Source organism: Oncorhynchus masou, unplaced genomic scaffold (assembly GCF_036934945.1).
Source record: "Oncorhynchus masou masou isolate Uvic2021 unplaced genomic scaffold, UVic_Omas_1.1 unplaced_scaffold_2281, whole genome shotgun sequence".
In the NCBI taxonomy this organism is placed as follows: domain Eukaryota; kingdom Metazoa; phylum Chordata; class Actinopteri; order Salmoniformes; family Salmonidae; genus Oncorhynchus; species Oncorhynchus masou.
Window position 1 is genome coordinate 25,001 of NW_027008750.1, and position 15,000 is coordinate 40,000.

At 51.8% G+C, this 15,000-nt stretch overlaps 1 protein-coding gene across 1 annotated transcript in view; it reads left to right on the forward strand.

The window, feature by feature from the left end:
• The window catches only part of LOC135533193 (ubiquitin thioesterase ZRANB1-like), a gene marked incomplete at its 5' end in the record, with an annotated part of 39,450 nt that overhangs the window by 6,751 nt on the left and 17,699 nt on the right, over positions 1–15,000 (forward strand). Inside the window, 2 exon segments of the mRNA XM_064960589.1 lie at positions 6,125–6,196; positions 13,215–13,413. Coding sequence (XP_064816661.1) covers positions 6,125–6,196; positions 13,215–13,413 — 271 coding nt within the window.

A 15,000-nucleotide genomic window follows, 5' to 3' on the forward strand; every position in this document is an offset into this window, starting at 1 on the left:
TGGCTGAGATGGGAGAAGCTGCCAGAAGGACAACAGTCTCTACAGCACTTCACCACTCTGGGCTTTATGGGAGCCACTCCTGAGAAATATGCAAATGAATGGGCTTTATGGGAGCCACTCCTGAGAAATATGCTAAAAGGTACATGACAGCCCACCTGGAGGTTGTTAAAAGGTACATGACAGCCCACCTGGAGGTTGTTAAAAAGGTACATGACAGCCCACCTGGAGGTTGTTAAAAAGGTACATGACAGCACACCTGGAGGTTGTTATAAAGGTACATGACAGCCCACCTGGAGGTTGTTAAAAAGGTACATGACAGCCCACCTGGAGGTTGTTAAAAAGGTACATGACAGCACACCTGGAGGTTGTTAAAAAGGTATATGACAGCACACCTGGAGGTTGTTAAAAAGGTACATGACAGCCCACCTGGAGGTTGTTAAAAAGGTACATGACAGCCCACCTGGAGGTTGTTAAAAAGGTACATGACAGCACACCTGGAGGTTGTTAAAAAGGTACATGACAGCACACCTGGAGGTTGTTAAAAAGGTGCATGACAGCCCACCTGGAGGTTGTTAAAAAGGTACATGACAGCCCACCTGGAGGTTGTTATAAAGGTACATGACAGCCCACCTGGAGGTTGTTAAAGGTACATGACAGCCCACCTGGAGGTTGTTAAAAAGGTACATGACAGCCCACCTGGAGGTTGTTATAAAGGTACATGACAGCCCACCTGGAGGTTGTTAAAAAGGTACATGACAGCACACCTGGAGGTTGTTAAAAAGGTACATGACAGCCCACCTGGAGGTTGTTATAAAGGTACATGACAGCACACCTGGAGGTTGTTAAAAAGGTACATGACAGCCCGCCTGGAGGTTGTTAAAAAGGTACATGACAGCCCACCTGGAGGTTGTTATAAAGGTACATGACAGCACACCTGGAGGTTGTTATAAAGGTACATGACAGCACACCTGGAGGTTGTTATAAAGGTACATGACAGCCCACCTGGAGGTTGTTATAAAGGTACATGACAGCCCACCTGGAGGTTGTTAAAAAGGTACATGACAGCACACCTGGTGGTTGTTAAAAAGGTACATGACAGCCCACCTGGAGGTTGTTATAAAGGTACATGACAGCACACCTGGAGGTTGTTATAAAGGTACATGACAGCCCACCTGGTGGTTGTTAAAAAGGTACATGACAGCACACCTGGAGGTTGTTAAAAAGGTACATGACAGCACACCTGGAGGTTGTTAAAAAGGTACATGACAGCCCACCTGGAGGTTGTTAAAAAGGTACATGACAGCCCACCTGGAGGTTGTTAAAAGGTACATGACAGCACACCTGGAGGTTGTTAAAGGTACATGACAGCACACCTGGAGGTTGTTAAAAAGGTACATGACAGCCCACCTGGATGTTGTTAAAAAGGTACATGACAGCACACCTGGAGGTTGTTAAAAAGGTACATGACAGCCCACCTGGAGGTTGTTAAAAAGGTACATGACAGCCCACCTGGAGGTTGTTAAAAAGGTACATGACAGCACACCTGGAGGTTGTTAAAAGGTACATGACAGCCCACCTGGAGGTTGTTAAAAAGGTACATGACAGCCCACCTGGAGGTTGTTAAAAGGTACATGACAGCACACCTGGAGGTTGTTAAAAAGGTACATGACAGCACACCTGGAGGTTGTTAAAAAGGTACATGACAGCCCACCTGGAGGTTGTTAAAAAGGTACATGACAGCCCACCTGGAGGTTGTTAAAAAGGTACATGACAGCCCACCTGGAGGTTGTTAAAAAGGTACATGACAGCACACCTGGAGGTTGTTAAAAAGGTACATGACAGCCCACCTGGAGGTTGTTAAAAAGGTACATGACAGCACACCTGGAGGTTGTTAAAAAGGTACATGACAGCCCAACTGGAGGTTGTTAAAAAGGTACATGACAGCCCACCTGGAGGTTGTTATAAAGGTACATGACAGCCCACCTGGAGGTTGTTATAAAGGTACATGACAGCCCACCTGGAGGTTGTTAAAAAGGTACATGACAGCCCACCTGGAGGTTGTTATAAAGGTACATGACAGCCCACCTGGAGGTTGTTATAAAGGTACATGACAGCCCACCTGGAGGTTGTTATAAAGGTACATGACAGCCCACCTGGAGGTTGTTAAAAAGGTACATGACAGCCCACCTGGAGGTTGTTATAAAGGTACATGACAGCACACCTGGAGGTTGTTAAAAGGTATATGACAGCCCACCTGGAGGTTGTTAAAAGGTATATGACAGCCCACCTGGAGGTTGTTAAAAAGGTACATGACAGCACACCTGGAGGTTGTTAAAAAGGTACATGACAGCACACCTGGAGGTTGTTAAAAAGGTACATGACAGCCCACCTGGAGGTTGTTAAAAAGGTACATGACAGCCCACCTGGAGGTTGTTAAAAGGTACATGACAGCCCACCTGGAGGTTGTTAAAAGGTACATGACAGCACACCTGGAGGTTGTTAAAAGGTACATGACAGCACACCTGGAGGTTGTTAAAAAGGTACATGACAGCACACCTGGAGGTTGTTAAAAAGGTACATGACAGCCCACCTGGAGGTTGTTAAAAAGGTACATGACAGCCCACCTGGAGGTTGTTAAAAAGGTACATGACAGCACACCTGGAGGTTGTTAAAAAGGTACTTGACAGCACACCTGGAGGTTGTTATAAAGGTACATGACAGCCCACCTGGAGGTTGTTATAAAGGTACATGACAGCACACCTGGAGGTTGTTAAAAAGGTACATGAAAGCCCACCTGGAGGTTGTTATAGAGGTACATGACAGCCCACCTGGAGGTTGTTAAAAAGGTACATGACAGCCCACCTGGAGGTTGTTAAAAAGGTACATGACAGCCCACCTGGAGGTTGTTATAAAGGTACATGACAGCCCACCTGGAGGTTGTTAAAAAGGTACATGACAGCACACCTGGAGGTTGTTAAAAGGGTACATGACAGCCCACCTGGAGGTTGTTAAAAAGGTACATGACAGCACACCTGGAGGTTGTTAAAAAGGTACATGACAGCACACCTGGAGGTTGTTAAAGGTACATGACAGCACACCTGGAGGTTGTTAAAAAGGTACATGACAGCACACCTGGAGGTTGTTAAAAAGGTACATGACAGCCCACCTGGAGGTTGTTAAAAAGGTACATGACAGCCCACCTGGAGGTTGTTAAAAAGGTACATGACAGCCCACCTGGAGGTTCTTAAAAAGGTACATGACAGCACACCTGGAGGTTGTTAAAAAGGTACATGACAGCACACCTGGAGGTTGTTACAAAGGTACATGACAGCCCACCTGGAGGTTGTTTAAAAGGTACATGACAGCACACCTGGAGGTTGTTAAAAAGGTACATGACAGCACAACTGGAGGTTGTTAAAAAGGTACATGAAAGCCCACCTGGAGGTTGTTATAGAGGTACATGACAGCCCACCTGGAGGTTGTTATAAAGGTACATGACAGCACACCTGGAGGTTGTTAAAAAGGTACATGACAGCACACCTGGAGGTTGTTAAAAAGGTACATGACAGCCCACCTGGAGGTTGTTAAAAAGGTACATGACAGCCCACCTGGAGGTTGTTAAAAAGGTACATGACAGCACACCTGGAGGTTGTTAAAAAGGTACTTGACAGCACACCTGGAGGTTGTTAAAAAGGTACATGACAGCCCACCTGGAGGTTGTTAAAAAGGTACATGATAGCACACCTGGAGGTTGTTAAAAAGGTACATGACAGCCCACCTGGAGGTTGTTAAAAAGGTACATGACAGCACACCTGGAGGTTGTTAAAAAGGTACATGACAGCCCACCTGGAGGTTGTTAAAAAGGTACATGACAGCCCACCTGGAGGTTGTTAAAAAGGTACATGACAGCCCACCTGGAGGTTGTTAAAAAGGTACATGACAGCACACCTGGAGGTTGTTAAAAACATACATGACAGCCCACCTGCAGGTTGTTAAAAGGTACATGACAGCCCACCTGGAGGTTGTTAAAAAGGTACATGACAGCCCACCTGGAGGTTGTTAAAAAGGTACATGACAGCCCACCTGGAGGTTGTTAAAAAGGTACATGACAGCCCACCTGGAGGTTGTTAAAAAGGTACATGACAGCCCACCTGGAGGTTGTTAAAAGGTACATGACAGCCCACCTGGAGGTTGTTAAAAGGTACATGACAGCACACCTGGAGGTTGTTAAAAGGTACATGACAGCCCGCCTGGAGGTTGTTAAAAGGTACATGACAGCCCACCTGGAGGTTGTTAAAAAGGTACATGACAGCCCACCTGGAGGTTGTTAAAAAGGTACATGACAGCACACCTGGAGGTTGTTAAAAAGGTACATGACAGCACACCTGGAGGTTGTTAAAAAGGTACATGATAGCACACCTGGAGGTTGTTAAAAAGGTACATGACAGACTAAAGAGCATAAAGACGAAAGATACTGTGGCCTGATGAGAAACACTGGAAAAAATGTTGTCCTGAATGCGAAGCGCGAAAACCAGACACAACTCATCATCCGTCTAACACCATCCCTACCGTGAAGCATGGTGGTGGTGGCAGCATCATGCTATGGGGGATGCTTTTCAGCGGCGAGGGGACTGTAAGACTGGTAAGGATGGAGGGAACAATGAATCGAGCCAAATACAGGCAAAGCCTTAATGAGAACCTGCTTCAGAGAGCAAACAACCTTAAAACTGTGGAGATTTACATTCCAACAGGGCAATGACCCCGAAGCATAGAGCCAAAGCAACGCTGGAATGACTTCAGAACAAGAAGGTGAAAGTTCTTGAGTGGTCCAGACAAATCCCCGACTTGAATCCCTTTTGAAAATCTGTGGAAAGACTTGAAGATTGCTGTTCACCGCCATTCCCCCATCTAATTGAACAGAGTTTGAGAAAATATGCAAGGACAAATGGGAGAAAATCCCCAAATCCTGATTTGCAAAGCTGAAACAGACCTACCCAAGACGACTCAAAGCTGAAACAGACCTACCCAAGACGACTCAAAGCTGAAACAGACCTACCCAAGATGACTCAAAGCTGAAACAGACATACCCAATACGACTCAAAGCTGAAACAGACCTACCCAAGACGACTCAAAGCTGAAACAGACCTACCCAAGACGACTCAACGCTGACACAGACCTACCCAAGACGACTCAAAGCTGAAACAGACCTACCCAAGACGACTCAAAGCTGAAACAGACCTACCCAAGATGACTCAAAGCTGAAACAGACATACCCAATACGACTCAAAGCTGAAACAGACCTAACCAAGACGACTCAAAGCTGAAACAGACCTACCCAAGACGACTCAACGCTGACACAGACCTACCCAAGACAACTCAAAGCTGATACAGACCTACCCAAGACGACTCAAAGCTGAAACAGACATACCCAAGACGACTCAAAGCTGACACAGACCTACCCAAGACGACTCAAAGCTGAAACAGACATACCCAAGACGACTCAAAGCTGATACAGACCTACCCAAGATGACTCTAAGCTGAAACAGATCAGTATTGACTATGGGATGTGAATACTTTTGGAAAATTTGATATTTCTGTATTTCATTTTCACTAAATTAGTAAAAAATGTCGTAAAACATGTTTGTCATTATGGGGTTTTGAGTGTCGATGGGTGGGATTTTTTTTGTTATTTAATCCATTTTGAATTTTGTCTGTAACGCCAACACAATAGGTCATAGGTCAAGGGGTTATGAATTTATTTGTGAAGGCAGCGGTTTATGAACAGCAAGTTTACTGTTCAGTCACCATTTGGCAAAATGTAGACCGTTTTGTGGAGTAGCATTACTACAAGCATCTTTTCTCAGTGTTGTTTTCTGTTTCCACTATGACCGTTTTGATTTGTGGGGGGTGTTCGGCAGTCATAATAGGCAAATGTGAACAGCGGGAATTGTGTAATCTAGCTGATAATAATATTTGCATTTTTTTTTTAAGTCACCTAATTCCTCTCTCTTTCTCTCTCTCTCTCTTTGTCTCTCTCTCTCTCTGTCTCTCTCTGTCTCTCTCTCTTTGTCTCTCTCTCTCTCTCTCTCTCTCTCTCTCTCCCTCTCGTTGTGTGTTTCTGCAGACATCGAAGACCTGCCCACTGCAGTCCAGGAGAAGCTGTTTGACGAGGTGTTAGATCGAGATGTACAGAAAGGTAAAAAGATCTCAGAGGATTCTTGATATCTCTGGATATTTCTCAATATCTCCCATCCACCCCATGCCAGGGGTGCGTACTGCATGTTGTCGATTTACCATTAGAATCAAGTGTGTGTGTGTGTGTGTGTGTGATGAAAGAGAAAAGTGATGAAAGAGAGAAGCTCCTTTAAGACCACACGCTGTTCCATGACAGTCAACTCTGTGCCAAATATACACGGTGTACAAAACATTAGGAACACCTTCCCAATATTGAGTTGCGCCCCTTAGAACAGCCTCAATTCATTGGGTCATGGACTCGACACAAAGTATTGAAAGCGTTCCACAGGGCTGCTGGAGGATGTTGACTCTAATGCGTCGCACAGTTGTGTCAAGTTGGCTGGATGCCCTTTGGGTGGTGGACCGTTCTTGATACACACAGGAAACTGTTGAGTGTGGAAAGACCCAGCAGCGTTGCAGTTCTTGACACCAAACGGTGCGCCTGGCACCTACTACCATACCCTGTTCAAAAGGCACTTAAATATTTAGTCTTGCCCATTCACCCTCTGACCTGCACACAATCCATGTCTCAATTGTTATACCCTGTTCAAAGACACCTACTACCATACCCTGTTCAAAGGCACTTAAATATTTAGTCTTGCTCATTCACGCTCTGAATGGCACACAATCCATGTCTCAATTGTCTCCGGTCTTAAAAATAATGATTTAATCTGTCTCTGACCAGGTGAATCCAGGTGAAAGCTATGATCCCTTATTGATGTCACTTGTTAAATCCACTTCAATTCAATTTAAATCCACTCCTTCATCTCCACTGATTGAAGTGGATTTAACAAGTGACATCAATAAGGGATCATAGCTTTCACCTGGGTTCACCTGGTCAGGCTGTTATTGAAAGAGCAGGTGTTCCTAATGTTTTGTGCACTCAGTGTATGTTAGGTGTGAATTTTGTGGGTGATAATTCTGCGTCAGTCAATCTTTCAGATGAGCAGGTAGAAAAGCGAAGAGTCCTCCTTTTAGGAGCCCCAATCTGCTCCTCTCCTCGGCTAGCTAGTTACCTCTCCTCAGCTAGCTAGTTACCTCACCTCCCTCTACTCAGCTAGCTATTTACCTCTCCTCAGCTAGCTAGTTACCTCACCGCCCTCTACTCAGCTAGCTAGTTACCTCACTACCCTCTCCTCTCACCAGCTAGCTAGTTAACTCACCGCCCTCTACTCAGCTAGCTAGTTACCTCACCGCCCTCTCCTCAGCTAGCTAGCTAGTTACCTCACCGCCCTCTCCTCTCATCAGCTAGCTAGTTAACTCACCGCCCTCTACTCAGCTAGCTAGTTACCTCACCGCCCTCTCCTCTCACCAGCTAGCTAGTTACCTCACCGCCCTCTCCTCTCACCAGCTAGCTAAGTTACCTCACCACCCTCTCCTCTCACCAGCTAGCTAGTTACCTCACCACCCTCTCCTCTCACCAGCTAGCTAGTTACCTCACCGCCTCTCACCAGCTAGCTAGTTACCTCACCGCCCCTCTCCTCTCACCAGCTAGATAGTTACCTCACTGCCCTCTACTCAGCTAGCTAGTTACCTCACCGCCCTCTCCTCTCACCAGCTAGCTAGTTACCTCACCGCCCTCTCCTCTCACCAGCTAGCTAGTTACCTCACCACCCGCTCCTCTCACCAGCTAGCTAGTTACCTCCACCGCCCTCTTCTCAGCTAGCTCGTTACCTCACCGCCCCTCTCCTCAGCTAGCTAGTTACCTCACCTCCCTCTCCTCTCACCAGCTAGCTAGTTACCTCACCACCCTCTCCTCTCACCAGCTAGCTAGTTACCTCACCACCCTCTCCTCTCACCAGCTAGCTAGTTACCTCACTGCCCTCTTCTCTCACCAGCTAGCTAGTTACCTCACCACCCTCTCCTCTCCCCAGCTAGCTAGTTACCTCACTACCCTCTCCTCTCACCAGCTAGCTAGTTACCTCACCGCCCTCTCCTCTCCCCAGCTAGCTAGTTACCTCACCACCCTCTCCTCTCACCAGCTAGCTAGTTACCTCACCACCCTCTCCTCTCACCAGCTAGCTAGTTACCTCACCGCCCTCTCCTCTCCTCAGCTAGCTAGTTACCTCACCACCCTCTCCTCTCACCAGCTAGCTAGTTACCTCACCACCCTCTCCTCTCACCAGCTAGCTAGTTACCTCACCGCCCTCTCCTCAGCTAGCTAGTTACCTCACCGCTCTCTCCTCTCACCAGCTTGCTAGTTACCTCACCGCCCTCTTCTCAGCTAGCTCGTTACCTCACCGCCCTCTCCTCAGCTAGCTAGTTACCTCACCGCCCTCTCCTCTCACCAGCTAGCTAGTTACCTCACCACCCTCTCCTCTCACCAGCTAGCTAGTTACCTCACCGCCCTCTCCTCTCACCAGCTAGCTAGTTACCTCACCACCCTCTCCTCTCCCCAGCTAGCTAGTTACCTCACCGCCCTCTCCTCTCACCAGCTAGCTAGTTACCTCACCACCCTCTCCTCTCCCCAGCTAGCTAGTTACCTCACCACCTCTCCTCTCACCAGCTAGCTAGTTACCTCACCACCCTCTCCTCTCACCAGCTAGCTAGTTACCTCACCGCCCTCTCCTCTCCTCAGCTAGCTAGTTACCTCACCACCCTCTCCTCTCACCAGCTAGCTAGTTACCTCACAGCCCTCTCCTCTCCCCAGCTAGCTAGTTACCTCACCACCCTCTCCTCTCCCCAGCTAGCTAGTTACCTCACCGCCCTCTCCTCTCACCAGCTAGCTAGTTACCTCACCACCCTCTCCTCTCCCCAGCTAGCTAGTTACCTCACCGCCCTCTCCTCTCACCAGCTAGCTAGTTACCTCACCACCCTCTCCTCTCACCAGCTAGCTAGTTACCTCACCACCCTCTCCTCTCCCCAGCTAGCTAGTTACCTCACCGCCCTCTCCTCTCCTCAGCTAGCTAGTTACCTCACCGCCCTCTCCTCTCCCCAGCTAGCTAGTTACCTCACCGCTCTCTCCTCTCCCCAGCTAGCTAGTTACCTCACCGCCCTCTCCTCTCCCCAGCTAGCTAGTTACCTCACCACCCTCTCCTCTCCCCAGCTAGCAAAGTTACCTCACCACCCTCTCCTCTCACCAGCTAGCTAGTTACCTCACCACCCTCTCCTCTCACCAGCTAGCTAGTTACCTCACCGCCCTCTCCTCTCACCAGCTAGCTATTTACCTCACTGCCCTCTCCTCTCACCAGCTAGCTAGTTACCTCACCACCCGCTCCTCTCCCCAGCTAGCTAGTTACCTCACCGCCCTCTCCCTCTCCTCAGCTAGCTAGTTACCTCACCACCCTCTCCTCTCCCCAGCTAGCTAGTTACCTCACCGCCCTCTCCTCTCCTCAGCTAGCTAGTTACCTCACCGCCCTCTCCTCTCCTCAGCTAGCTAGTTACCTCACTGCCCTCTCCTCTCACCAGCTAGCTAGTTACCTCACCACCCTCTCCTCTCCTCAGCTAGCTAGTTACCTCACCGCCCTCTCCTCTCCTCAGCTAGCTAGTTACCTCACCACCCTCTCCTCTCCCCAGCTAGCTAGTTACCTCACTGCCCTCTCCTCTCACCAGCTAGCTAGTTACCTCACCGCCCTCTCCTCTCACCAGCTAGCTAGTTACCTCACCACCCGCTCCTCTCCCCAGCTAGCTAGTTACCTCACCGCCCTCTCCTCAGCTAGCTAGTTACCTCACCACCCTCTCTCTCCCAGCTAGCTAGTTACCTCACCGCCCTCTCCTCTCATCAGCTAGCTAGTGAACTCACCGCCCTCTACTCAGCTAGCTAGTTACCTCACCGCCCTCTCCTCTCACCAGCTAGCTAGTTACCTCACCGCCCTCTCCTCTCATCAGCTAGCTAGTTAACTCACCGCCCTCTACTCAGCTAGCTAGTTACCTCACCGCCCTCTCCTCTCACCAGCTAGCTAGTTACCTCACCGCCCTCTCCTCTCACCAGCTAGCTAGTTACCTCACCGCCCTCTCCTCTCACCAGCTAGCTAGTTACCTCACCGCCCTCTTCTCAGCTAGCTAGTTACCTCACCACCCTCTCCCCAGCTAGCTAGTTACCTCACAGCCCTCTCCTCTCCCCCAGCTAGCTAGTTACCTCACCACCCTCTCCTCTCACCAGCTAGCTAGTTACCTCACCGCCCTCTCCTCTCCCCAGCTAGCTAGTTACCTCACCACCCTCTCCTCAGCTAGCTAGTTACCTCACCGCCCTCTCCTCTCACCAGCTAGCTAGTTACCTCACCGCCCTCTCCTCTCACCAGCTAGCTAGTTACCTCACCGCCCTAGCTAGCTAGTTACCTCACCGCCCTCTCCTCTCATCAGCTAGCTAGTTAACTCACCGCCCTCTACTCAGCTAGCTAGTTACCTCACCGCCCTCTCCTCTCACCAGCTAGCTAGTTACCTCACCGCCCTCTCCTCTCATCAGCTAGCTAGTTAACTCACCGCCCTCTACTCAGCTAGCTAGTTACCTCACCGCCCTCTCCTCTCACCAGCTAGCTAGTTACCTCACCACCCTCTCCTCTCCCCAGCTAGCTAGTTACCTCACCGCCCTCTCCTCTCCCCAGCTAGCTAGTTACCTCACCGCCCTCTTCTCAGCTAGCTAGTTACCTCACCGCCCTCTCCTCTCACCAGCTAGCTAGTTACCTCACCGCCCTCTCCTCTCATCAGCTAGCTCGTTAACTCACCGCCCTCTACTCAGCTAGCTAGTTACCTCACAGCCCTCTCCTCTCCCCAGCTAGCTAGTTACCTCACCACCCTCTCCTCTCACCAGCTAGCTAGTTACCTCACCGCCCTCTCCTCTCCCCAGCTAGCTAGTTACCTCACCACCCTCTCCTCAGCTAGCTAGTTACCTCACCGCCCTCTCCTCTCACCAGCTAGCTAGTTACCTCACCGCCCTCTCCTCTCACCAGCTAGCTAGTTACCTCACCACCCTCTCCCAGCTAGCTAGTTACCTCACCACCCTCTCCTCTCCCCAGCTAGCCAGTTACCTCACCGCCCTCTCCTCTCCCCAGCTAGCTAGTTACCTCACCGCCCTCTCCTCTCACCAGCTAGCTAGTTACCTCACCACCCTCTCCTCTCACCAGCTAGCTAGTTACCTCACCGCCCTCTCCTCTCCCCAGCTAGCTAGTTACCTCACCACCCTCTCCTCTCACCAGCTAGCTAGTTACCTCACCACCCTCTCCTCTCCCCAGCTAGCTAGTTACCTCACCACCCTCTCCTCAGCTAGCTAGTTACCTCACCGCCCTCTCCTCTCCCCAGCTAGCTAGTTACCTCACCACCCTCTCCTCAGCTAGCTAGTTACCTCACCGCCCTCTCCTCTCCCCAGCTAGCTAGTTACCTCACCGCCCTCTCCTCTCACCAGCTAGCTAGTTACCTCACCGCCCTCTCCTCTCCCCAGCTAGCTAGTTACCTCACCACCCTCTCCTCTCCCCAGCTAGCTAGTTACCTCACCACCCTCTCCCCAGCTAGCTAGTTACCTCACCACCCTCTCCTCTCCCCAGCTAGCCAGTTACCTCACCGCCCTCTCCTCTCCCCAGCTAGCTAGTTACCTCACCGCCCTCTCTCCTCTCACCAGCTAGCTAGTTACCTCACCACCCTCTCCTCTCACCAGCTAGCTAGTTACCTCACCACCCTCTCCTCTCCCCAGCTAGCTAGTTACCTCACCACCCTCTCCTCTCCCCAGCTAGCTAGTTACCTCACCGCCCTCTCCTCTCACCAGCTAGCTAGTTACCTCACCACCCTCTCCTCTCACCAGCTAGCTAGTTACCTCACCGCCCTCTCCTCTCCCCAGCTAGCTAGTTACCTCACCGCCCTCTTCTCAGCTAGCTAGTTACCTCACCACCCTCTCCCCAGCTAGCTAGTTACCTCACCACCCTCTCCTCTCCCCAGCTAGCTAGTTACCTCACCACCCTCTCCTCTCACCAGCTAGCTAGTTACCTCACCGCCCTCTCCTCTCCCCAGCTAGCTAGTTACCTCACCACCCTCTCCTCTCACCAGCTGGTTACCTCACCGCCCTCTCCTCTCCCCAGCTAGCTAGTTACCTCACCACCCTCTCCTCAGCTAGCCAGTTACCTCACCTCCCTCTCCTCTCCCCCGCTAGCTAGTTACCTCACCTCCCTCTCCTCTCCCCAGCTAGCTAGTTACCTCACCACCCTCTCCTCTCCCCAGCTAGCTAGTTACCTCACCACCCTCTCCCCAGCTAGCTAGTTACATCACCACCCTCTCCTCTCCCCAGCTAGCTAGTTACCTCACCACCCTCTCCTCTCCCCAGCTAGCTAGTTACCTCACCTCCTCTCCTCTCCCCAGCTAGCTAGCTACCTGTTAACTACACAGATGTTTCAGCTCTACATCCTTATTGAGTGTTCACTTACCCCAGTGATCCTCCCAGGTGTGTCTCGGTCTCGGAGGTGTCTTGTGACCTATTTCAGCTTGTCGTGTAATTGGGTTACATGGGAGAAATAGGATGCTCCAGTTGGTTGTTGCAGGGCCAAGGGGAGACGAGGGAAGAATTAAGTAATTGAGTTGCTGTGTCCTCTCTCTCCCTCCCTCTCTAAATGGATAACAATGTATGGGTCCTCTCTGTGTCTGTGTGTCTTTTCTCTCGCTCTCTTTGTGTGTGTGTGTGTGTTTTTTCTCTCTTTGTGTGTGTGTGTTTTTTCTCTCTTTGTGTGTGTGTGTGTGTGTGTTTTTTCTCTCTGTGTGTGTGTGTGCTTCCTTTCTCCCTGTGTGTGTGTGTGTGTCCTTTCTCTCTGTGTGTGTGTGTGTCCTTTCTCTCTCTGTGTGTGTGTCCTTTCTCTCTCTCTGTGTGTGTGTGTGTGTGTCCTTTCTCTCTGTGTGTGTGTGTGTGTGTGTGTCCTTTCTCTCTGTGTGTGTGTGTCCTTTCTCTCTCTGTGTGTGTGTGTGTGTGTGTCCTTTCTCTCTCTGTGTGTGTGTGTCCTTTCTCTCTCTGTGTGTGTGTGTGTGTGTGTGTGTCCTTTCTCCCTGTGTGTGTGTCTCCACAGAGCTAGAGGAGGAGTCTCCCATCATCAACTGGTCCTTGGAGCTGGGTACCAGGCTGGACAGCAGACTGTATGCCCTGTGGAACCGTACACAGGGAGACTGCCTGTTAGACTCAGTACTGCAGGCCACCTGGGGGATATACGACAAGGACTCTGTCCTCCGCAAGACCCTCCACGACAGCCTGCATGACTGCTCTCACTGGTAAGAAACACACGGATATGGATACACGCACGCACACGCACGCACACGCACGCACGCACACACACACACACACACACACACACACACACACACACACACACACACACACACACACACTGACCCCCCTGCAAAGATTTACAGGACAGACTGCACGACTGCTCTCCCTGTTGAGAATCACACACACTGTGGCTGGGCTCTGGCCCCCCCTATCCACACACTGTGGCTGGGCTCTGGCCCCCTATCCACACACTGTGGCTGGGCTCTGGCCCCCTATCCACACACTGTGGCTGGGCTCTGGCCCCCTATCCACACACTGTGGCTGGGCTCTGGCCCCCCTATCCACACACTGTGGCTGGGCTCTGGCCCCCCTATCCACACACTGTGGCTGGGCTCTGGCCCCCCTATCCACACACTGTGGCTGGGCTCTGGCCCCCCTATCTACACACTGTGGCTGGGCCCTGGCCCCCTATCCACACACTGTGGCTGGGCCCTGGCCCCCCTATCTACACACTGTGGCTGGGCTCTGGCCCTCTATCCACACACTGTGGCTGGGCTCTGCCCCCTATCCACACACTGTGGCTGGGCTCTGGCCCCCTATCCACACACTGTGGCTGGGCCCTGGCCCCCCTATCAACACACTGTGGCTGGGCTCTGGCCCCCCCTATCCACACACTGTGGCTGGGCTCTGGCCCCCCCTATCCACACACTGTGGCCAGCTCTGGCCCCCCTATCCACACACTGTGGCTGGGCTCTGGCCCCCCCTATCCACACACTGTGGCTGGGCTCTGGCCCCCCCTATCCACACACTGTGGCTGGGCTCTGGCCCCCCCTATCCACACACTGTGGCTGGGCTCTGGCCCCCCCTATCCACACACTGTGGCTGGGCTCTGGCCCCCCTATCCACACACTGTGGCTGGGCTCTGGCCCCCCCTATCCACACACTGTGGCTGGGCTCTGGCCCCCCCCTATCCACACACTGTGGCTGGGCTCTGGCCCCCTATCCACACACTGTGGCCAGCTCTGGCCCCCTATCCACACACTGTGGCTGGGCTCTGGCCCCCCTATCCACACACTGTGGCCAGCTCTGGCCCCCCCTATCCACACACTGTGGCTGGGCTCTGGCCCCCCTATCCACACACTGTGCCCAGCTCTGGCCCCCCTATCCACACACTGTGCCCAGCTCTGGCCCCCTATCCACACACTGTGCCCAGCTCTGGCCCCCCTATCCACACACTGTGGCTGGGCTCTGGCCCCCCCTATCCACACACTGTGCCCAGCTCTGGCCCCCTATCCACACACTGTGGCTGGGCTCTGGCCCCCCCTATCCACACACTGTGGCTGGGCTCTGGCCCCCCTATCCACACACTGTGGCTGGGCTCTGGCCCCCTATCCACACACTGTGGCTGGGCTCTGGCCCCCCTATCCACACACTGTGGCTGGGCTCTGGCCCCCCCTATCCACACACTGTGGCTGGGCTCTGGCCCCCCTATCCACACACTGTGGCCAGCTCTGGCCCCCTATCCACACACTGTGGCTGGGCTCTGGCCCCCTATCCACACACTGTGGCTGGGCTCTGGCCCCCTATCC